A 25038-nucleotide genomic window follows, 5' to 3' on the forward strand; every position below is an offset into this window, starting at 1 on the left:
AGGTAAAATGTGGCACAATATGAATCCAGTGGCACAACATGATTCAACAACAGCCAACAGGCAGCACCAACAGACAATGCAGGATGATCTCTTAATACAGCAATGCCTGTTAGGAGATCCCAGCAGCTACCTTCTGCTGTACAGTTGTGGTCACAAGCCATCTGAAGGATGTAAAACATCTCAGTATCCTCTATGCCGTCTTGCAAAAATCCAACCAAACAGAACATTCCAGAGAAAAAGGAAAGCAGTTGCAGAGCACACAAGAAGAAAGAAGAAAAGAGACATGTCAGTCAGACATTGATTAGATGGAGGACAGGGTGGGAGGAAGGGAGAAGAGGCAAGCATTTTTGAAAGGAGTCAATTTAAGTCTTCTCATGCATACAGTGTCTATCATAAGTTAAAAAAAACACACAAACATTCAAGAAAGGACGAATTAAGTTTGAAGAATTCGAAACACATTGGCTATCACACAAGAGGAAAGAAAAGTATAGATATTTCCTGTTTGTCTAAACATGGCTATGCAAGTCAGATTTCTCAAAGAAAACCTGAGAATTCCAACTGAAAATTTAACTTTCCATACTTTACAGAAGAAATTTAACATTTTGGAAAATGTCGCTAATTCACTTTCTTGCCCAGAGTTAGACGAGAAGATTGATACCACACTCATGGTTATATGCTAATTATGAATCTACCGTTAGTAGCTGGTTAGCTTAGCTTAGCATAAACACTGGGCGCAGCTGGAGCTAGCCTGACTGACAGAAGTTAAAAATTTCCACTCTCATGTCTGTACACTAAATATGAAGCTAAAACCAGCAGGCAATTAGCTTAGCTTAGCATAAAGAAAGGAAGTTGGGGGCAGAGCTACCTTGTCTGTCTCCTAAGTTAAACATTCGCCCCGTAAAACTGCAACTTGTTGTTTTTATATTACTGTTTGTTGTTTGTAGAATTAAATAAACAAAATACAGTGTGTAAATTTGTAAAATTTTAAGTGCTGATAGAAGAATTTTTTAACTTTGGACAGAAGCAGGCTAGCTGTTTCCCCTGCTTCTAATCTTTAGACTACGCTAATCACCTACTACTTCATATTTAGTGCTCAGCCAGGTATCAACAGAGAGCCTAAGTGAAACCGTAACTTCCAGATTCTCATTTAAAATCACTGACAATTATAATAAGGCAAATAAATAAGATCCAACCTTTGAACATAGCCTTTCTCAACAGTACGTGTTGTTGACCCTATTTGTTTATACAGATGGTATTTTTTCTACAAAAAACACTATCTTCACTTATTCACTTTCTCTAGGCAAGAAAGTGAATAAGCGTAATTCCCAAAATGCCAAAATATTCTTTTTTAAATCAATGAATAATTAGTCTTGACATACTGGATAACATTAGTGGAATAAAATCTTCTAAATTAAGTATTTTTCCATATTTCCCAGCCATATCACACATAAACACTATGTTAGTCATATTTTTTGAAGTGTTTTTCTACCTATAAAGCATTTCTTTGACACAGAATATTTCTACATGCACACACACACACAACAACACGGACGCATGCGTAGGAAGCAGTACCTGTGATTTCGAACCACACAGGAACATCAGAGGATTCGGTGGCTACGACGCCCACCATGTGTGCCACAGGGTCGCTTTCCATTACAGAGAAGGTGAAGGGGGTCTCCTCAAAAAGCAGAGGAGCTGCATCTGCTGGCACTTCTGGTTTGGGAATCCACTCGATATGCAGGCGACAAGTGGAGGATTTCTGAGGACGTCCATTGTCGACAGCTTTAATCTGAGAGAGACAGAGAATGGATGACTGTGTTACGCAGTTTCATGCGACGTTTCTGTTGCAAATGAGCTTCTGCACAGCTCTCTAGCGGATCTTCTTCCTGAAACTCTTCAAAAGTAAATATACAGGAATGTTAAGTTATGTAGCTTGCTAGTTCATGCTCCGGTATACAACCTTACATTTCATACTCTGAGCTTTCCTCATGGCAAGAGGACCTCGTATTCTGAATAACAAAACACCTTTTGTGTGGTATTCTTTTGTGATTCAACCCTTTGTCAGGAGCTCAATTACTGTAAACTGTGGTGAGCAGCATCTTCTTGCAGCTAGACACACAACTTTAGCTTGTGTGGAGACATAAAATCTGTGTGAAAAAAATACATTTAAGTCCAAAAAAATGAGTGTTAAATATCATTACTAATGGTATTGCAGAAGTTTTGACAGCCAAATGTGACAACTAAAGTAGATGTAATCTTGCTTTTTTTGCTTCAAAGCTGGACAACTGACATTCATTTTCACATTTATAAAACATTTACTATCCAGTCATCTTAAGATACTCTTCAAAAAACATCTGTCATGATGAAGAGAAAATAATATTGTCAAGTGCTGAACACTGTGACAGGGTTTGTTAACAGCCATAATGAAAAGCCACATCCATTATTGACAAATTGGCTCTTCATGACAAAGCCACCAGAGCGCTTGCACCACGTTGAGAAAGAAAACACGCACACATACATCCTACCACTTAAATTATGACACTATAACAATGAGATCCTAATTGGATACTGCAGACTGTTGTTTGGAACATGCTCCCTAACATTTTAAGTAGTTGCTTTTGCCACAAACTTTCTTCTGCACTTGATGACCAACATGATGCGTGTGGACCAATTAGTTTTTGGTCTCTTTTACAGAGAGCACTCTGCGTTTTTACACAGAAGCAGCAAAAGACAGGGCAGAGAAAAAAACGAGGGTTAGAAAACATGGGAGGAAGAGGGGAATAAAACAGTAAAACAATAAACAAGCATCTGTTGTGGGAATGTACTGCTCACTGAGAGTCTCAGGCTGAGGACAGCATGGAGCCCTGGGATTATATACTTACTGTAAGAATGTCATACTCTCCAGCCGAAGAGAACTTCTTGGATGACACCAGGCCAGTCTTGGGTTCAATAAAGAATTTGCCATGTTCGTCCCCCTCCTCAATGCTGTAAGAGATCTCGGCGTTGGGTCCCTCATCACGGTCTGATGCAATGACCCGATACACTGGGTCTCTCTTCATCGCTCTCTCTTTCTCCGGCCTCTCCCGCTCAGGGAGCTTGATCTTGTAGATCTTCTCAAGGAACAATGGCCTGTTGTCGTTCTCGTCGAGGACTCGGACGATGACGCGGACGGTGGTGGATTTAGCAGGAACGCCGTGGTCGGTGACAGTGATCTGAGGAGAAAGGATAAAGACTTCAGACCAAGAAGTCTATAGACTAAAAGGCTTTGGGATGACAATAAGGAGGCAAATATCATCTGATGCAAGTGAACTTAAAATCACATTCGATATCTGTTAACTCCTCAAGTCACAATACCTATGTTGTTTTCTTTTCCTATCATACATAGACGCAGTAAAGAACCAAATACTTTTAATTATAGATACAGTGTTGGAGTTTTGGAACAGAAGCAGTGAATAATGTACAAAAAGTTTAGAAAACCAGCATTGAACATTATGTACAACTATCATGGGAATTTGTAAAGCTAGAGACAGCTGTGTTAGAAATTCATCATTCCAAAGCCTTAAATTAATCACGAAGAGACGAAGATGGGAAGCTTGCTTTTTCCCATCATCATCCTTTCATTCCACTTCTTTCTCAGTGAGTTAACTTGCTGCCAAAATTAAAAGGCAATTCCCTTTGAGATTTGCTGTCAAGTGTTTTTTAAATACACATTCTTTTCTTGAGGAAACCGGTAGTTACACTCTTTTCTATTATGGCGACTATTTGTTTGCTTTATTTTTTAAACCCAATCTAATCTACATAGTATAATGAATGAATCCAGTTAAACACTAAGTACAGAAAGATCATGTTTCTTCACAATGAAAAAAATCTCAGTCCTATAAGCAAAACTCTCCAGCAGAGAAATACAAGACTAAATTGGATTTTATGTTTTTCAGCGCTGCAGCAGAGAGTGCAGGACTTTAATAACCAGCAATTTTGGTCCCTTGGTTGTGAGGTTGTGAGGTTCAAGCCATTTTTGTCTGGTTGGGGTAAGAGCAGTATGACACTACTGGGGCTTTCAGACTCTTGGGCCCCTTTTGTGGCCTAATAATAACAGTTTCATAATCTAATTTCATGCAAAAAGGTAGACTTCCTGATTTGATAAAGCACCCAAATCTGGTGATTTGTAGGGATTTTTGGACACCATAACAAATTCAGAAAACTTACTTTTAAATATCAGCTCTTATACACATTGTAATGAAATTAACAAATAACTCTTGAAATTAAATAATGTAAAAGAGCTTATCTGAATAAGCAAAAGAGATGTTTCTTATTTTATAGATATTAATGAACCCATTTTTGCCCCGGGGAGTTACTGTTGAGGGTTGGTGTATTCATGTAAATGTTATTTGTTTTATCTGGAGGCTGCTATGAAAACTTTTCTAATCTGAAAAAATGTTTAATATGTTTGCCTGTGATAATGATAACTGTAGCTTGCATGGCTGGAACACTGACAACCCGCCACGGCTAATCATTTTAAATTAGCTGCACCTCCTCATTCTGTTAGAACTGGCTGCAACTGACTCTGCTGCAGTGTGTCATACTTGCAAGCAAAGATTTTGCACTACTAATAAACATTGAGAGTTACTGCCCTTTTCTTTTTTAAATCCCAGAAGTACCCAGTATAAAAAGTCACACAACTGCATCATTAATAGGGCCTTAATTTAAGTCATAACATCAAGTGTTGCTGGTGGCCCACTAACGGTTTGTAATTTGTGCAAAGATTTAACAGCCCATTGTGTCTTCGGACATTCGAGTGCGCAGTTTGAGGAGTTTAATCAAAAGCAAAGAGCCACAGGCTGACCTAAACAAACAGAATTTTCATCTCATTCCAGAAAAAATGGGTTCAAGGGTTGTGCGGCTCAGTGTTGGCAGAGATGTGAGCATTTCTAGCTTCAAGCCGCAAAAATACTGTAGAAGGGCAGAACAAATGTCACAGTCATTTAAAACCATCTGCTAAGTGCTTTACTAAAAACAGTCAGGAGTCCAGAGCCAGACAAACACCATTTGGTACCATAGTTTCAATTACTAAAGTAATGCGTTTTTGGTTTTCTCGCAGTGTCTGCAGCTGTCTGTGCTATTCACATGAGTAGAATTAATTAAATGGGATGACAAGAAACCTGAGCGTGAATGTCTCTCTCAGGGAGGATGTGTTGGTGCCCATCCTGTGTTCTGTAATGAATATTTCCATTATGATCACATGTGCACTTTGGCTTCATATGTTGTATATAGGTAGAGCACCTGATATCCTGTAACATTTAAATATCTTGAAAAGGTACTCCGTTTATTGAACCGGTATTAAAATTAAATGAAATTAGATGATAATAAATAGAAACCTTGTGAGCACACGACATAGCACAGTAACTAATCACAACTACTATGCATGTGTGCACACAGCTATCCATCACCACATGCCTGTCTTTGGAACATTTTTATCAAAAGCCTTTGTTTGACAATTAGGAAAACTGCACAAAAGACAGAGAAGGTACATCAGAGGGAGTGTGTCTCTTTGCACCAGTATAGCACTGCTGTGAAGCCGCAAACTGAGACACTCCATTATGCTCTCATTATCTGTTGCAAAACTGTGGGCTTAATCTAACTGACCACATGTAGGTAATGTTTTAATGCAATTGTTGGTGATTAAAACAACCTGGGAATCAAGATAAACTGTGTTGGATTTTGTGTGTTAGTTAGTTACTGAGTATAATACATGTATATTGCATTTGGCTATAATATTGGGTGACGCTCAAGTTCCACAGCAGTTGTTTAAATGGTGCTCTGTTTAAATAGCACCACTTGCTCTTTATTAAAATTACATAGAGAAATAGACTATGTCCCTTTGTAGCAGGATTACTCGCTCAGTCATTTATCAAGGAAAATGCAACATAAATTATTTCAGCTTCTCTCATGAAAAGGTTTGCTGTTTTCCTCTATTTTATAGCGTTGTAAATGTAATATCATTTGGTTATAGACAAAGACATTTTTTTTTCCTTTTTTTTGACATTTTATAGATTAAATGATTTATCTGAAAAATGGACTGAGTAGGATCTAATATCCTGGTGAAATAATCTAGACTAGCAACCTGTCCAGAATGTACCCTGCATCTTGCCAAATGCATGCTGGGATAGGCTCCAAACAACAGATGTGAACAGCCCATTCACTCCTGCTTTTCCATTATAATGTTCTCTCTGCAGTCCCAGGCCTGAATCCTCAGCATGTCCTGGCATGTCCCACTTTTGCTATTTACCCACCCCCCCCTTTCCTCCGATGGAGGCCTCTCATCCTGCCGCTAGAGCCCACACTCAGACCATCAAGAGCAGCTTTGCCTTTTCTCAAATTCCCCCACTGCCTTTCTGCCTTTTAGCTCTCTCTCTCTTTCACACACAGGCACACGACTACCAACCCCCATCCGTCTCATCATAAAAGCTGAAGGCCCCCCTGTGCTCCCTCCACCTCCTCTTGGCATTTGGTGCAAACAATGCTGACACAGCCCCCACCCTAATTGCTCCACATGTTCCAAATAGCCCTACATGTTTCGTTTCTTCTTCTACAACAAGCTAGTACAGAAACAGCACTAGCGAGGACTTGAATTTGCTTTGCTCTGCTAGTACCCAGTCAACACACAAAGGCATGTACACACACATATATTCTTCTGAGTCATGATTAGCCCTCCATCAGTTGCCTGGAGGATACACTGTTAGGTGTGTGTGAGGAAGGAAGATTGTAGGCTTTAGGGGTCTTTTCTGCTCCACAAATGTGCAGCCCAATAAAGAGCTTCCTGCTGGATACCCAATAACCAGTGACTAACACATACAAACTTCTTAAGTTGCCATGGTTACACCTCTTCCAAGGCTGTGTTCACTCAGCCACTTTGTACCTATTTAGGTCAAAAGTTGCTTGCTTTAAATTATCCCTAAAACTCAAATTAAATAGGAATGTGCAAGAGAAACTTTTTACTTTTCTGGAAAATGTTGGTTCTTTGTGTGCTGGGATTATAGTCTCTGATTAATCATTATAAACTTTAGTAATAAACATTACAAGAAACAGGAATATTAGCTGAAGAAAATAGTGTTGAGTGTGAGTGTTGAATTTGGCTCAACATAAAAGTCTACCAGACTTTGTGCTCAGTGTTTAATGTGGTTATTAAATGTCTGTCCGGAGGCCTTTTGTCAAATGAGACAAATGAACAACATTCATGAGCTCAGCTAGGGCGGGAATTAGCATTTTTCTTTTTTTTTTTTTTTTCAGACACAAAGACTTTAAATGAGACACCAATTACAACCTAGTAATTCAACAGCTTTCAGCCACATGTTGGAAGTAGCAATTCTACATCTACAGCACACCGCTAGATGGAGAAGTTTTGAGTTTGTATACAAAACCTTCCAGACTCTGATATCCAGAAGCTTTTACTAATTCAACAGGTGTTGCACAAAATATTACATTTTATTGTTTTTTCCTTACAACTTTGTGATTCAATTCTCAAAAAAGAATTTCCTTCATCGGCTAAACATTCCATTAAAGGAACACAGTCTTCCTTTATTCCTCACTTACATCCCCTATCATTTATTCTCAATCCTGCACTACAATTAGTGAAGTGTAATGTACAGTCGGAGTATGAAATACAACACTACTTTGGCACCAGATGCACCAGCATTAACCGTCACCCAATGATCACTGAATGGTGCAACTTCTAACAATAATTAAAAGCCGTCCAATCTGCTCCCTGTCAGCTCCGGAAACACAATTAAAACAACAATTATCAACCTCAGTTCTGTGGCAAGAAAGAGGGAGGGAGGTATCAGGAGAGAACAGAGCCGAGCTCAATTAAAACCCACAAGTTTAGACATTGGCCTGTTGGTTTGACAGCAGTTTCCTGTCCCAGCTTGCTCCATCCACGAGACGGAACAGTGGGAAAGAACAAAGGAACAGTCACCGTGATCTCCCACACGCCTCCCACCACTCCCTCATACCCCATCCGGAAATCAGCACAAGGAAGAATTATTCCAAAAGGACCTTTCTTGCACATACTGCGAGACTTATTTTCGTTAGCAACATGTGGCTCTCAGCCAGCGTAGGCTGGAAAACATTCAGAAACAGACATTTTTTTTGAATGTGGGAACTACATTTGTTGACCTTGAGGGTTTCTGATTATCTGGTTACTAATTCGTTTTCATGAATAAATGAGACAGGCTCATACTGACCCAGCTCCAGTGTTTGTTTCCATAAAAGTTGAGAATCTGCCAAACTAAAGTGCTTACCTCAAGAATGTGCTCATCTTGTTGCTCTCTGTCCAGCCTCCTTGAAGTAGTTGTAACAAGACCTGTTGGAAGCAATCAGAAAGAAGAAAATGAAAAATACACATACAGAATTAATTATATAAACAACCAAGTGAACAAGTCTGTATTGCTCTCTTTTATTAGATCTTGTCATAATAAAGTAATCATTAATTATCGAAACTATCACTGAAAATGCAGGATGAGTGCCCTGACAGAAAAATCGTTTTGGCAGATATTCGCTTATTGCAGATATATCAGTATTGGCGTGCAGAAATGTTAAAGATATGATTAAGGTACAGTCTCTCCATTACATACAGAAAGCACTGATTTTTTTTAAAATACCTTTTTTTAATTGTTAAGTTAGAATGATTTTTGTCCAAAATGTTTATCTATGTTATGTGTTCTATGTGAAAAAATTAAAATCAGCCATAAGACTGTTACCACATTTTTTAAACTCTCAAATTTCAATATTATTATCGGCCTCACAAATCCAGTATTGATCGGTTACAAGCTGGACTAAATACAGATCATGTTGTCTTCTCCTCCTTTAAAGACACTTTGAAGCATACACTGGGACTATACAAAAGAAACTAACAATACTGGATTAATAAAACTTTCAAAAACCAATCCTTCCATTCACAGTTGGGTGACATAATCTGAACTAATCAGTCACCCATGAGTTAAGAGTTTGCATCTGGAGGAGTGTTTTCCCCGCAAGTCTTCCTTGTTTTTGGTCAACACAGTTGCCAGACAGCCCACCACACTGCCTTACATATGTGAAATATCACAAAGCTCTGCAAATAGTGCCCAAACAGCAGCGAAGCCTTGACACCCTGCTTTTAGTTCTTCCACAAGCTGAATAAATAGACAGCCAGTCAGACACAGCCCGCAGTCCTGAGCACTTTTTGAAACAGAGAAAAACAAACTTCAGAAAAAAAATCCTGCTGCTTGTTGAAGTGTTTCAAGGGTCTCTTTGAGCTCTATCATTCAGTGTAAGCAGGAGAATTGATGTCTTGTGACATCAATCACACAAAGGGGACTTTGTTAAGCTAGGCTTTGACAAAAGTAAAAATAAAACAAGCTTGAGTCTTGAGTTTCTTGCTAATCCAATTTTGAATCAAATTCACAAACATGAGGAAGAAAAAAGAAGAAAAGGGGGGGGGTGGATGGATATTGCTGCATGGCTATGTTATAAGCAGCTTTCTGTCCTCACTCCCAGTGTAATTGCAACTTTGCAGAGACACTGAGTGTAGAGTACACATGCCAACTACGACCGCACCAGTGCTGTCTGCTTGCCACACTGCGCCTGATTAGCATAAAGCAAAGGATTTCCGAAACCCAAACCCATCAATGGCACATATGCCTGCAACGAGAATAGCAGGCCACAACTTACAGGTCCTGAAATAGCCCTCCCTCTGCACTGCAATTGAGGCATATGAGCGAGGCACTTTTGCCCCCTCCCCCTCTCTTTCTTAGGCTTTATTTAATCTTCATATTTATATAGGAAGATACAGGTCTACTCATATTCGTAAAAGAAAGAAAAAAAAAAAAAAGAAGAACAACCAGAATTTCCTTTCGGTGCACATCATGTTTTTTCTCCACTGACTTGACGGGAAACAAATTTAAACCTTTTTACCTTTTATATAAAATAGCACCCACTGTAGGAGCAAATGTGAACAACAAAGCTAAATCAACATAAAGACAGAATCTGCTGCAACCCTGAGTTCCCGACAGTGTTACATACACCCTCTCCTCAGGTGTTTCAACGCTGACAACACGAGTGAAGATTAGTATATTTACAACATGACCTGCAGGAATTCCTCCGCGCGATGTTGCATGACGTCTGCAAGAAAGTTAGCAGAGGATCAGGATGGGTTACAGGGACTTGCGAGCTGAGGATTATTACCGTCGATGCTAATAGTTCTGCTGTGCCACATCAATACAGACTGCGCTGACTAATTATTTATGTGCTTTAGCAAGGCTGGAGCTGATGGATGATAATGTTTTTAATCTCCCCTGTGTGCTGTGTTAGGTCACTCTTCTCTCTGTACATGTATTATAGAACAGAATACAGATGACAACATTAACCATACCGAGTCTAGGTCTTTGATTTATCGTTTCTCTCCAAATTAGCTGCCTGATCAAAACCTGGCAAGGTATCACAACAGACACACAGCTTGTAAAGTAAACAGGATACTGTCAGTAGAGAAGCACATCTCGACAACAAACATAACATTAGCGAAACCACATCACAAACCAACTGGACTTCATCCAAGGTCTACTTTGGAAAGTAGAAATTTGGTTTAAGTTATGCCTTGCAAAGACTGCAAAGAAGTCCAATTTCACAAACACACACATTACTGGCTGCAGTTTGTTAATGGGTACTCATGCATGTTCAAAAAGCGCTTCTTTCTGGTTCAGCTGTAATCTCTCTTACTCTCCCTACAAAGAGTGCACGAGAGAGAAGAAGCAATCGAGAAAGCAAAGCTCAACAGGAACTAAAAAAGGTATTTGGTTCGTATTTCATTGTGGTTACTCTCAGCAACCCTCGGGTAGTGAGCACACTCAGATGTCATGTGATATACCTTGCTGAAATTTCATTGTCCATAGTGTCACATTTGGAAAGGTGTTGGAAATATTAGCATGTTTTATATGGGTGGGACTCTTTCTAAATACAGTTGCACCTTGGGCTAACAGCAGGGTGCTGACCTTCTCACAGCAGGGTGGCGACGCTTTCTTAACACATATTGAATGCAACAGACGATCCCGTCATACAGAGAGCATCCATCTTTCACAGATTCCTCCTGTCAATTGGTTAAGTGTCAGCTAGGGGGATTTTCTTAAATTTTTTATATGATCACTGGTTGAATTTTTTTTTAAGGCTCTGTTCTGGAATTTTCATGGAGAATGCCACCAACATCTGCTACAAGATGTTGAGAGATCTGAGAGGAGAGTCAAACATCTATAATGCAAAGAATATGTTGCATCTACTGTGGATGACTAAAGCTATTTTGATGCAGGATGTGGATTAAAATGCTTTTTGTTTGCTGGTGTTCCATTTTTGTCTGACATGCTGCCAGCTCAAACTTGCAGCCCACACAAATATCCAAGCACTTTCAGAAAATCTTGTGTCAAAAACTTTCAAAAATTAGTATCTATTTAATCTTATCCTGCAAGTTGCTCTTAAAAAGGGCTTCATGCTTACCAGCAATAGTTCTTTTATGTAGGACTGCTGGCACCAGTGTTCCAGCCAATAAAGGTGCATACCTCTCTATCTATACCTAAATGTTAAGGAACTGTAAAATGATTGGTTGGTAAGCCAGAGCTCACCAAAGAAGTCTGCATTTCTAACCCGCAGCCTTTGTCCCAACACACACATATAAACACACACACGTACACACACAAAAGCCATCCTCAGGCGTGGGCTGAGCTGGGCCGACAGTAATTATAGCCATGCTGTTTTGAGAGGGGGAGAAAAACAACAGCAAAGCAGCAGTGGCACTCTCAACCATGTCCTTGAGTGCTAGATCTACTGCTCGGAAATGGAGGCCTGGAGAGAGTTAAGGAGTCCAGGACATTGTTGGGCTGGTTCATACCCAGCATTGCTGCTGTGATTAGCAGTCTTGAGAGTGACACACATATTTATGTGACACACATTTAGCTGTAACTCCAGACAATCGGGAATGTGCTTGGTGGCTAGACATCCAATTTTGAAGTCTTTGGGATATTTAGAATCGTTGTTGATGAAATGTAAACGAAAATGTATTATTTGAATTGCTGTTTCTCTCTTGTGAGAAGACAATAATGAACACAGATTGCAAACATTTCTTATTCTGACACCCAATGTTAGATCCCAGACAACTATAACAATATTCTCAGCTTCATTATGAGTTAAATGCTTGATACTCAAGCCCAAAACCACACTGTTGAAAGTATTTTCACCACTCGTGATGCCATCATTACACTAAAATTCAAAGTGTGGAACACCAAAATCCATGTGAATGTGGGAGCGTAAGAAGGGATTGGTATATCAAAGTAGAAGCTGTTTGTTCCTTTCTTTATAACAAGTCTTACAATACTGCATGCTACCGACCATCTCCTTTTATTGAGAAGGGGAGCAATGCTTGGTATTCCATTTCAAATCTGTATAGTCCAACTACTGTCCTGTCTGGAAACACACAGAATTTGACAAATGCAACAAAGAGATGCCATCTAAGCTAATGCGAATGTATACATACATGAGGTCTTTGTGAAAATGAGTAAAGGGCATTTAGCCGGGAAGAACTGTTTACATTAGGATTGAGATATCTCAGCACCTCACAGCTGCAAGGCTTATTAGTAATCTGAAAAGATAAGCGCGTCATGGAAGAGTTGGGGCTATAGGGGATTCAAGTTCCTGAATGCTTGTGAAAGTGAATGTTATGTGGAGCTGTCTAAATGGATGGGACATTTGGAAGCCGTAGAGCAGCTGAGTTTTGATCTCTATCTGTGTATGTACACATGAGATCTGGGAGGTAATAAGACAAGGCATTACAGGGAGTAACAGTAAGAGACTGTGTGTCTTTCATATTTGTAGATTATGGTGGATTATTCGGTTCTGACACATATTAAGTACATTCGTGTGCACTTAAGACACCAGGTTGCTCTGAGAAATCAGGTTATGCAGGTAATGTGAGAATGCTTTTACATGTACTGTAATAACCTGGTCAGGTATCAGATTTCTTCCATAACCCGACCTCATTTTGGATGTATCAGTTGCTCATTTTAACTGTATTAATTAAAGAGGAAGCTCCTTCCTGGTTTTTGTTGTGAGTGTCTGTGCTGTCTTAATCTTACAAATAATCAAATGTTAAACAATGTTAACACTGATACAGTGTCATGTTCTGCTTGGTACAGTGGTTAGCTAAACTTAGGAACAAACTGCAGGTGATGCAAAATATTATTTGGTATTTATTAAATGCTTCACCTCAAATTCATGTTGGTAGTGATGAATTCAGAAGGGCAGGACAGCAGAAGCTGCATTGTATGTATAATATTATCAATGGGTATGCTCCTTCAGATAACAATAGGCCAGTAAAATCAGGGCCAGTGTGCATTCACGTAAAGTGCCTCAAGTGAATAATGTAGCCAGAAGTTCCTTTTATTACACTGGTGCCATGTTGGGGAACAGCCTTCCGCTACATATCCAGTTTTAAAATATGAGAGGGGCTTATCAGTTAGGTTAGGACTTTTTTATGGAACAGGGTCACAGATTTATAATGAAATCTGCAATGACATTGTTACTTTAGCTGTTCTTGTCTTTTGATGTGGGAGTTATTATTTTTTATTTGTTAGATTGTGGTGATGTGTTTTTGGATTTCAGGATTGTATTGTGTAGTTTTTATGTTGAATGTCTCGGGCTTCTTTATGTTTCTTTGACTTTTAATATCTTGGGACCATGTTGGAAATAATTGGATTTTTTGTTTTTTGTGTGTGTGTCTGATAATCCATAAATAACATCAATAAATCAATTGATCAATCAAGCAGTGGAAACAACTTTATATGACTATTTATTATAGAGTTCTAGTGGTGACTAGTGGTTGGTTTCAGTTTAAGTCAGGTTTTGGATTGAATCATTTTAAATGCGAGGATGCATCGCTCTGAGCAATATTTCTCTCCTTTAATCCGCTTGCTCTTACCTTCCCTGTTTTAAGTATTGTCCTGCACGTGCCCACATGTAAAAAGCTGATTAGAAACTCGATTACCGGTATCAGCTGGGGAAATCAGGCTTGTCTAATCCTAAACCATGGCTACAGAAACCAGGTTTCTCGTTTACGTGACATTTAAGAAATCTGCTTACAGGAGAAAGCCAACTGTCACCCAGTTACTTAAGTGTATGTCAACAAACTGATTGCTTGCTTTGTCTGATGTAAAGAGGAGTTTGTTTTAAGGATTTTTTTTTTTGTTTTCCCTCAAAGACTTTGGTGGTCATTAGGCCTCTGTCAAATCCATGAACATGTAAATCCATTCAAGTTGCATTGTTGGTGTGTCATAAGAATGAAGCAGAATTATTAAGTTCTGGAAAGGCATAAAATTGATATGAAATTTAATCCTTAGTATATAATTGTAGATCTCACATGGACAGAGACCATATATATACAATTTTAATTGGATTATGAATTGATTTTGACATCCTCAGTGGATATTAATTAATTAAGGGGCAAAGAGGCAACACAATGTATAAAGAAGTTGAACATCCACAAAATACAAATTTTGAAGGACATGCTACCGCCTACAAATATTGTTATACTGTGGTCTACTCATTGTAGATTTGTACAGTTAATTTTTAAAGGCACTTTTATACCTACCACATCTTAAGTGAATGCATGTATGGTTCACTTGAGTAGGTGAGAACACCGTAATCACATTTTGATGTGCACCAACAAGAGAGACCTGGTCCATTTAACAGAAGTGTCTCAGAGCACTTTCACATTAACCTTTAAGCAGGAAAGATTTTCAATGTAAAAACTTTCAAACTAAAACACTGCATACTGTAGGCTGACTGTGTAGCGATATGTTGATGTCTGGGACAATGTTTAATCTGCTCTGCTGTATGACTGCATGTAAGCTTTGGTCTACCTCGTGTGATCGCCATGTAACACTAACAGATTTGTCAATACATTGTCTTCCATAGTTCTGCATTCTTTTGTCATTGTTAAATAAAAACTATATTTCAAAATAATGTCTGGAGGAAAAAAAAGACAAACTAATCAATAGTATTATTAAAAGATGACTTTAAAATGTGTTGATGGCACAGAAGGTTGTCATGGTTACTATGCTTTTCTTTTTCTTTCTTTTTTTTTTACACCAAACAAACAGGTCTACTGGGCATGTTTACTGCTTTTAGGCCATGAGGTGGGTCACCTAGCCCGTAATAGTTTTATATTTGCACATTAATATATCAACCTTCAATTTGCATTCCATAAATCCTACTTATGCAGTGGCGCTTTTATAAGGTTGAGAGGTCAGTCGATGTTTATTCATGCCTCCTTTTTGAAAGAATGCCATCTTCAAACTGAATTTTTGAGTGAATCATTTTCATTTTTATTTTCAAGTGGAAGATCTCATAAATTTTCTTAATGTCTTCAAATTAGGGTAAGAATAACCATAAGATTCAATGAAAACTCCAGACACTAACACCACCAAGACGTGGCAGTCATTCTCTTTGAAAAAAGAAATCCACAGTCTTGAAAAGCTAACATGCTACAGTAGTCCCAGGTCAGATTTGCTTAACCAGAAAATACTGTGGCTGAATTGAGGTCTTAAGAGGAAAATCAGTTATTTTTCATTTCCACACTTTCTTCTCATAATCTCTTTTGAGAGCTGTGACAATTGTTTGGCCCCAAATCACCGTAAACATCGGGAAGTTGTTGGAAGTATCCATTTCCTATTTCACTTCCCCTGATAATGGTTGGAGCATTGGTAAACCACTGATAACACCAGTGTGTGTGAGTGTGTGTGCGTGTGTGTGTGTTTTTTCTCTCAAACAGAGAAGGCGTTACTGAAAGTTGATATGAAAGCCATGAAAGTAGATGATTTGCAGCTGCAAATCCCAGTGGCTATGAGCTGTACTTGTTTTCCCCTACCTTTTCATTCAACCCCCAGGATGATAAATGCACATAAAACCTGTCGGAGGTATCCAAGCTTGCCAAAGCATTACCCACGGCATTCCTTTTCACTTTATGACAATGAGCTGCTGGCTCCAGGTGGAGGAAAGGGATGGGCTAAAATTGTTCAATACAGCTGTAAGAATTCACCTGAGTGTATCTTTCTTCATTTTGGTTCAACCACTGGAATGAATGCTGCCATTAAAGGGCAAAAACAATCAGGTACAGACAACCATGTCCTATTAAAAGCATGCTCTTGTCAGTTATAACTACATTGTTGTCTGGTGACGAATACAGATAGGCACTGTTATTATAGGGTAGGGTTTTCAACAGGCTTTAGGTGTTCCAAGCACAAATCTCATATGTCAGGTCAACACAGACAAATGATAACTCATTCTATAAATTCAATGGACAACATTGGAACGATTAGGGAAGTTTTAGAAAGTACTAATACTTGAAGAGAAAGGTAGAAAAGGTGCAACAGGATGTAGAGTAATGAGAATTCAGCGAGATAAGATTGCTATCGTAGTGATCTTTGTTCCAATTCTCTCACCCCGACTTAGACATTAAGAACTTCCTCTATGCATATGTGTGTGTGTGTGTGTGTGTGCGTGTGTGCGGGTGGGTGTGTGCGTGCGTGTGTGTGTGTGGGTGGGGGTGATCTGACTACACGTTCTGCTTGGTTGTCCTTTCCTAACACAAGCATGTTCTGGCATAAGAGCTCTGTACAAAGTCCAGTATGTCGTAGCACAGTAAACAATATTTCAGAGGAGAGAGAGAGCGAGTGATTCACCAGGTAATGAACACTGCTCACTCTTCCACAGAAAAAAAACGGGCATCTCATGTCAAAAACCTCAAACGAACTAGCACAGAGCTTTGACAACTCCTTTATGAAGAGAAAATAAAACTAGACAGCTGGTGGGCTGGCTGTCTCAAATGCAGTATGTGTAGAAAAGACATCCTTTTTCTAAATGTACACCCCAGTATAAACAACCTTTGATTACTCTACAATACAACTAACTGGCATTTTACAGAGCACATACAATTATGTATCTGCCTGTCTCACACTGCCTCACGTATCCTGTTGAGATCTGTTAACTACAAGCCTATGAGGCTTTATCCAGGAAACAATTCTCCCCAGCTGCCAAGTAAATGCTGAGGAGCCGGGAACAACTGCGGTCAGGTCTGTGGGTGGGATGAGATCTGTGCCACCACACAGCTGAGCACTGGTTCATCTTTTAAAATTTCAGAGCCCAACAGCATTATTCAAATTCGCTGATCTAATACTGATTTAGAACACACAATTCCTATCCAGCTGACTGGCACAATTTTCACCCCATACAGCTCTGCCTTGTTTTCTTCTCTCTCTTCTCCAATCCTTTCAAGGCTATATCAAGCCGTTAAGTTCTGAGCTTTCCAATGTTGGTATTGCTGTAGTGTCTGCTAGAGAAGAGCTGGCCTTGCACACTAATGACAAACTAAAGTCAGAGAACAGCCAAAACAGCAGGACTTGTTTACTTGGCAGAAATAAAGTAGGCCTAAGCCTTTCATCCTGGGCTTTACTGAGCCAATGTGGGTCTGTGCGGAAAAAGGGCAACCATCGCCACCCAAGGCGTCAAGCGAAGCCTTCATATGTGTTTGAAGCTTGACAGGCTGCTTGGAAAGCAGCACAAGGCCGTAGCCCATGATAGAAGGCTAGCTAGTTAGCTTGGAACACATGCCTCCGAAGCTCCAAAACCCACACACAAAACATAGGCCTTAACGTCTTTTCCTTTTTCCCACCCCTTTGTAAAGCTTTGTAGATATGCCAAGACAGGGCCTATGCTTCCAATGCAATTTTAGAACATGTAATTACAGAGACTTGCATGTAGTAAATTTAAACATTTTCAAAAACCTGTAATATGCGGTGAGAATGTCATATTGAGTTGATAATGTGGAGAGATAAAGCCTATTTTGATCTCATTTAATACCACGGATATAAAAACTAAAACATCATTTGTAATCATGCAAGAAAACATTTATTCAAATTCTGACCTAAAAAGAAAATGGCTGCTTAAATGTTGCCGTCTTTTTAACTGGCACTCTGCATAAATCACTGTCTTTTCAAGTAGTCATCTACACTTGGCTCCCTGTTTTCTCTTCCCTCCTACCTCTCTACCTCCACTCTCTGCTGGAATCTTCAAAAACAAAAGACAAAAAAAACGCAAAAAAAAAATCTAAACAACTGTGATTTAATGAAGTTCTTTGTCCAAACCACTCTGACGCAAGGGGCTCTGGTGTCCCACTGATAAATGTTTTAGCATGCTTTGATATGCATGAATGGGTCTTATCCTTATGCTCAGTGTCCTCTATATAACCAGTTTTCTTTTTTTTTTTCAGAGCTCTTCTGACGCTTATAAAAAGAAACCACGTGAAGATACTGCCCGTTCTACTGTAAAGAGGTTCTGCCCACAGTGGACTTGACCATAAGCTTCATAAATACTTTGTAATCCTAGGAAGTAGGAAATATTTACTTTAGATATGTGGGCTAAAAATAGTGCATTCAAATGGTGAATATGTGGTGTACTAGGTTTATCTTGGACATTAATGAAAATCCTGAACAAAGCAGTTACATCTAGATCTGGATTAAGAAAATGTATGAAAAGAGAAAGTATAAATCCTATTTAGTTAAAGATCTACTGCTTTAATGTTAACATTCTTTTCCAGCTATGGCCCTATATTATCACAGGTTATCTATCCATAGAAGGGCAAAAAAAAGCAGAATATATCTTGGAGACACAAATAATTGCAAAGATATTTTCTTCACACCTCAAAATCTGCCTACATTGTTAAAAAAGTGTTATGTATGACTGCTTTTTTGAAAGATAAATATTCGATTTTCTTCTTCAGCATCCATATCAGCATATGTAAGCTGATCTCGTCATGCATGCAGACAAAACACCAACCTTATGTGTCTGCATACCTAAGGTTTTCCTTCTCTTTATAATTTATTTTTTCTTTCTTTTCCTGTTCATTGGGGAGTGCCCAGCACTACTGCGAGGCTTGTTTGGGAAGCATGCTACATGATGAATCCTTATTTGGTCAGAAAATTCACATTGCTACTTCTAACAAAAATAACTCCGGCTTGTTGATGTGACTACCTTGGGAAACTGGACCACACACGTCAGTAAGGACAAATTGGAGCAACTGTTTCACTACCCTTTCCTCATTTCAGTTTAATGAGCACTTGCATTCAAAGCAATAAGAGACTAGTCTCTAAGCTAGGTAAGAAAGGAAAACAAATTCAGTAATTGGCACTTTTACAGAAAGATACAAAGTTTAACCATCTCAATTTGCTTCTGTGAGCTACATATGTTGGTCAACGTGGATGTTCTTGATTTGTTTTGTATTTTGATAATCAGTCATCAAACTTAAGAGCTCTGAGTGGATTTAAAAATGAATGTAGAACGAATTATTCGATGGAAACAAACTAAAAATTCTGCATCCCACAAAACAGAGGAAAAAAATCTGTAAATTTAAAGAAGGGCTCTGCCTTTCAATGGAGCGTTACAATACACCTATTACGAGTATTTCCTCTGCCATTCAACTAAACATAGCCTGCTCCAGCAACTTTATAAGAACCCAATAAAATATTAATCATCACACCATTTCCAGAGTACCAAATGAGAACACGCTTTAGAGTGTTAGAGTGGAAAAACCCCTGTAGGCTCAACCCACTCCCGTCCTAGGTTAAAATATTGTCTTCACACTGCTCTTCTTTGTCACGAGAAAGGAAACATTAACCTCACAGAAACTCATAAGCTAATCAGTAATGCACTACAGTATATCTCAAAATCTGCCCCCAAGTCTCATAGGATAATTCAGTAATAATAAGAACCCTTCTTTGAGTTTGTTTGACACATTTGTGATGTTTTAAGTGGTTGATGCCCTTAGAAATTTAGCCTGAAATGCCACATGCATTTACCTCATCTGTTCAACCTTTATATGCATCAGTCAGTTAGTAAATCTAAGTTGATCTCTGCTTACATGAAAAGCAGGAGATGTGACCTTAAGACTGTAAAACAAGCTATTGTAGTTAATATTCAATTGTTTGACATATGGTGAGATACACTGAACAAGCAAAAAGGGTACCTTTCAAAGCTACACTCCATGAACTGAATTTTTTGTAGTAGTTGTAATTTTCTTTCTCAAGCTGGTGGCCATATTCAAGAATAGCATTTGCGCTGGAATACAATATAAGCTCATGACTCAGAGCAGAGACTTCCTGCTCTGAGGATACAATTTGTGGTAGCACGCACTACTATCCCGGTAACAGCAATCTTACCTGTCCTGGCGTTAATAGCAAAGAAACCCTGGGGATTTCCGCTGGTGATCTTGTAGGTGAGTTTATCACTGGCCTTGGCATCTGGATCAACTGCTTCTATCTGGATGATGGACATATCTTTAGGGGAGTTCTCCATGATAGAAGGGTAGTAGACAGGTTCTGAGGTTTGCGGTGCATTGTCGTTGACATCCTGCACTTCAACGTAGACCTCAACAAAAGCCGAGAGCGGCACCACGCCACGATCCATGGCATAGACTGTTAGCCAGTAGTGAGGTGTGGTCTCATGATCCAGCAGTTCTTGTGTTCGAATAATACCTAAGAGATGAGAAAGACATAGACAAACTCTTTAGTCTCCATCGAGACAGGGAACATTTTTATGTGCAACACATGACCTGAGTCTCACATCACTTCTTGCGCTATCAGTCATCTCTGTAATCAATTTCTGGAGATGAAGAGAACAGAAGCTTGTACAACAGCTGCCCCTGACCAGGCAGATATAGAGGTTGGTTGAAGAGACCTTGACTGAAACATGTCAAGGTGGTGTATTAACAACAATCAGTCAATGCCTCCTGTTTACATTTACTGGCAGGGATTTTTTTTTTGACTGCCATGTGGGGACTCTAGCCTTCAGCTGAGCAAACAAAAGAGCTCCCAGAGACATGCGAGTTGTAGAGGTTGACAATGGATAAAATGGAGGAGCGGAGGATGGGTAGATTCAGCAAACTGAAAGAACTAAAAGGTAGTACATGAAAATATGTGGCTAATAGAATATAGATGGAAATGCAGTATGCAGCAGGGTTAAATAGCACAAACGTGTTTTGTGTAAGTATTCCTCAATGCACTAAGGCAAAAACTGTTATACTCATGAAAAAAGAACAGGTAGGCTATATGCTTGAAATCAATTAAGTACATTTTATTGACATAAAACATATTGGACACAGATATTCCTGCATAACCTGAAAATATACCATCTGTTGACACTAGTTTAGATGTTTAAATGTCTAAAACTGTTACTGCCAGTCTTTCTGAGGAAAAGCAAACAGCAAAGTTCACAGGAGTGAATTTGCTTTAGTGCTTTTCATCTACACCCGACCCCACTTACAAGCTCTCACCAGGTGTTCAGTAGGTGCATTTGCACTTTAGGAAAGGGATAAGTATGTGTGAGTGTGTGTGTACATTTCCATTTGTGTGTTTAAATAGGTGCAAGGATGTTTCAGTTTGAGGGATGTGTGTTTGCTTGACAAAGGTGTTATTCATGTGTTTACATGCAAACAAATGATTCAATTTTAACCGGTCTAATTACTGATCCTGTCATATATACTATTTGACTTAAATCAAGAGTAACATAATCTGACTCACTGTCCAACGTCTGACACCCAAGATCCATTTCTTCCTGTTTTTTATTCTATGCAAGGGTCACAAAATAAACCTGATGCAACATTTCCATACGCAATTTTGTTATCAGTGACATTTACATCAGTTTCCATCAACATGAGGACAAAGTTCCCCTGTTTTTCTTGTCTTTTCTCATTAACTTTTTTGTTACATCATTCAAGATGACTCACTTCTGATTATCAAACAAAAGGATAAAGCAGGGAAATCAATTTACTGTGAGGCATGTGAATGCCATAATATAGCAGATATCCTGATTGGTTATTCACTGCAATCAGGTTATAGTGTGAACATAAACATACTGATTGAGGCTACGTTTCAAAATGCCTTCCTTTTATTTCTTTAGCAGAGAGAAATGTACTGAGGAGCGGGGATAGAACAAAAGGCAGGGTTCACAGAGGACAAAAGTGCTTCCAAAAAGGAGTTGCAAGTAAATGCAGCAACAGTATATTATTTGGATAACTTGCTCATGAGAGGTCACATTATTTAAACAGGCACAAAATATAAGGCAGTGAAGGGCAACATAAACCCAAAAATATCTTCCAGACTGTGGACACCTGAACAACCTTTATAATGACAACCATTTCCATGTCTGTGTTATTTGTGATACCTGTATAACCTTTATACTGCAATTGAAATGTATGACCATATTTGATTTTATTATCATCCGAAACTAATAAAAGTGAATCGTTGTAAAGGCACACCCGTATCATTACCGGATATGGGTGTTGAGTCTGGATCTGTGACACACTTACAATCACTGCTGTCCAGATAAGGAGTCTCCACAAAACCATAAGAACTTGTTCTAAAGGTTGAAATAGTTTACATAGACTCCCTCTTTGCTGATGCTGCCTTTGTTCACTCACTGTAACTTGATGAACTGCAGTGAAGCACTGTAACTGAGAGCAGCCAAATCTCTTGCCTTGGGTAATGAAAGATTTCTCAGAAAAGAGATAACACTCCAAATGGCTTGTCACAAAATCCTCAAATTTAACTTGGGAGGGGAGTTTGGGGGTACAGCTCATTTATTCTCTCGCCCTGCTTTACTTTTGCACTCTCATATTTCCCTGGGATCCTCTCGTGTCATTAGTCATTAGTAGTACAGCTCTCTCAACTTTGCTTAAGGCATGTAATAAGAATGGTAGCCAGGCAGGGGAAAATAGGTAGCTCCCAAACAGACCGGGACCCCCACCCGCCCCCTTTGAGGTATCAAACCAATACCTCAAAGCTGATAACACATTGAGAGAGAAACACAACCAAACATTTGGAGAAGTCTCACAGTGACATTACCATATAACACAGTGGTTTGATTGAAATAATTCAGAAACAAAATAGCACTGTAATGACTAATTTCTGATCTTACTGAAGCTAACAACTCACAGTGAATAACAAAGATTGCTACAGGAAGAAGAAATGTGCAGGAAATTGAAAATGTTAGACATAAATAGACAGAATTGAAGATAAAAATGAATGAGAACAGTAAGAAGGGTTCGGGTGATGAGCAGTCGTGTGCACATGCACACGTGCTAATAAGACAAAGTACAAAAGAGAAGAGGAGACAAACGGGAAAGTATGAGACATCTTTTGTGCTTCTGCCAAGGAAATGCCCATGCTTGAGTGCTCATCTGTTTGACTGGCAGACACCAGCGTAGCAGAACAATTCCACCCTCACCAGGATCAAGCTTTGTGCGCACAGTTCTTCACCTTCTTTCTATCACCATAGAGGAGACTTTATATTTTTGCAGTTAAAAACTTGCAACATGAAAACAACTGCAGCTGTGAGAGGAATGTTACTGTCCACATTTTGTGCCTTCTCAAACTAAAGGTCAATGCTAACTTATTTCTAACAAATGTTTATATTTATCTCTGAGGAGATTAAAAAGAAACCTTGACCTTAAATGTGTATATATGGAAAGCTTTCTGCCATGGCCTTTGGCTGACTAACAAAGCACATGAAAGATAAATCTGAAGAATTTAGTTGCCACACCCATCCCATATACCTAGCCTACCCAGTAAGGCAGTAGAAAAACCTGCCCTTAGGCCACAGGAAAAAAAAACAGACCGTGCAAGAGCCTCCGCTAGATTTGCTTTCCGCTTTTTTTCCCTTGCTCTTTTCTTTTCCCTCTGGCTTTGTTCTTCAAAGTTACCTGAGCACAGTGGCAGAGCAATAGAGTCTTCAGACAGCTGAGGGATTTTGAACTATAAAGACCAGCAGGTATTTTATGTGTGCTCTTCTAAATCAACTCCCTGCACAGATACACAATGCGTTTACTCAACTTACAGTCACAGTAGAGAAAGAATTAGCCAATTGAATTGAAGAGGTTGAAATTTGTTGTTGAAAAGCTGCTGGAAACTGTCTACTGCATGTATGTCACAAGTTGGCCAATGAAACAACTCAGAGTACTAAAAACGAAGCCAATTCAACATACATTAGTACTTCCTTGTTCGTTCTGCAGTTGAAAAGTCGGGGCTTGCTTTGAACTACCTCTACTAATTCCACTCACCCCTACCCCACATTCCTCAGCCTTCTCAGGCCTCTAGCTCACATGCTTGCATAAACTTTCTCAGTGCTTTCTCCCCCCTTCTCTTTCCACAGCCCTGGCAAAATGCTTCAAATTCCACTACCACGTTGTAGGGCCTGGTGCAATAGAAAGAGTCCTGCACTAAGCTTCCTGTTACCCAGCAACTTAATATCACATCACCCCAAAGTTCCCAGACATCTGTAGCTGAGATCCATGCTTCAAAGACATTAAGCCTGGTGGCAGCCTGTTAGCCTGAAACTCTTGAAAAATTCTAAAGTATGGCTCAAGGCAAAAATACCTTTTGTTGTTGTTATTAAAGGCATTGCCTGAAGCACATTATTGCAAATTACAAATGTAATTTCAAATCTCCCTGGGTTGCATTGTTATCAAGTGTCAGGTCAGATATGATACATCTGTTTTATGCCTCACTCTTAATGGGTCTTATATTGAGCTATAGTTTGTCAAGTCAGTTAATTCTGATAGCTATGGCAGTTACACCGTGCAGTTAGCAGGTGTAAACATTCAGTAACAACTAATGTTAAGTGTATATCTCCACTTTTGTTATAACTATGCTAAATTTGAAACTACAAAAAGGTGGTGAAACGGGCTCCGTTATTTTAATTTTCATTCCCGGTCTTTTATATTGGGATTAGATTTTAAATAATCGGAAGTGGTCTTGGTCAGTGCTCCAAGTTAACCCTCTAATCTTTTCATGTTACATTTTCATACATAAAGTACTGTAAATCTATTGCTATGAACAGGTTTTACAGTAAATACCAATGCTCTCTGATACATACTGTATTAATTCTTCTGTTTTGTTTGAAGGGCACACAGGGCAG

The 25038-nt window shown here is 39.1% G+C and overlaps 1 protein-coding gene across 3 annotated transcripts in view; it reads right to left on the reverse strand.

The window, feature by feature from the left end:
• The window catches only part of fat1a (FAT atypical cadherin 1a), a 77253-nt gene that overhangs the window by 35708 nt on the left and 16507 nt on the right, over positions 1–25038 (reverse strand). For all 3 annotated transcript variants that reach the window (XM_042427813.1, XM_042427804.1, XM_042427796.1), the window contains exons 3-6: positions 20286–20600; positions 8298–8359; positions 2883–3212; positions 1573–1789 (exon numbers count right to left, since the gene is read on the reverse strand). In XM_042427813.1, coding sequence (XP_042283747.1) covers positions 1573–1789; positions 2883–3212; positions 8298–8359; positions 20286–20600 — 924 coding nt within the window. The remainder of the gene's footprint in view (positions 1–1572; positions 1790–2882; positions 3213–8297; positions 8360–20285; positions 20601–25038) is intronic.

The sequence above is a fragment of the Thunnus maccoyii genome, chromosome 2 (genome assembly GCF_910596095.1).
Source record: "Thunnus maccoyii chromosome 2, fThuMac1.1, whole genome shotgun sequence".
NCBI lineage: Eukaryota > Metazoa > Chordata > Actinopteri > Scombriformes > Scombridae > Thunnus > Thunnus maccoyii.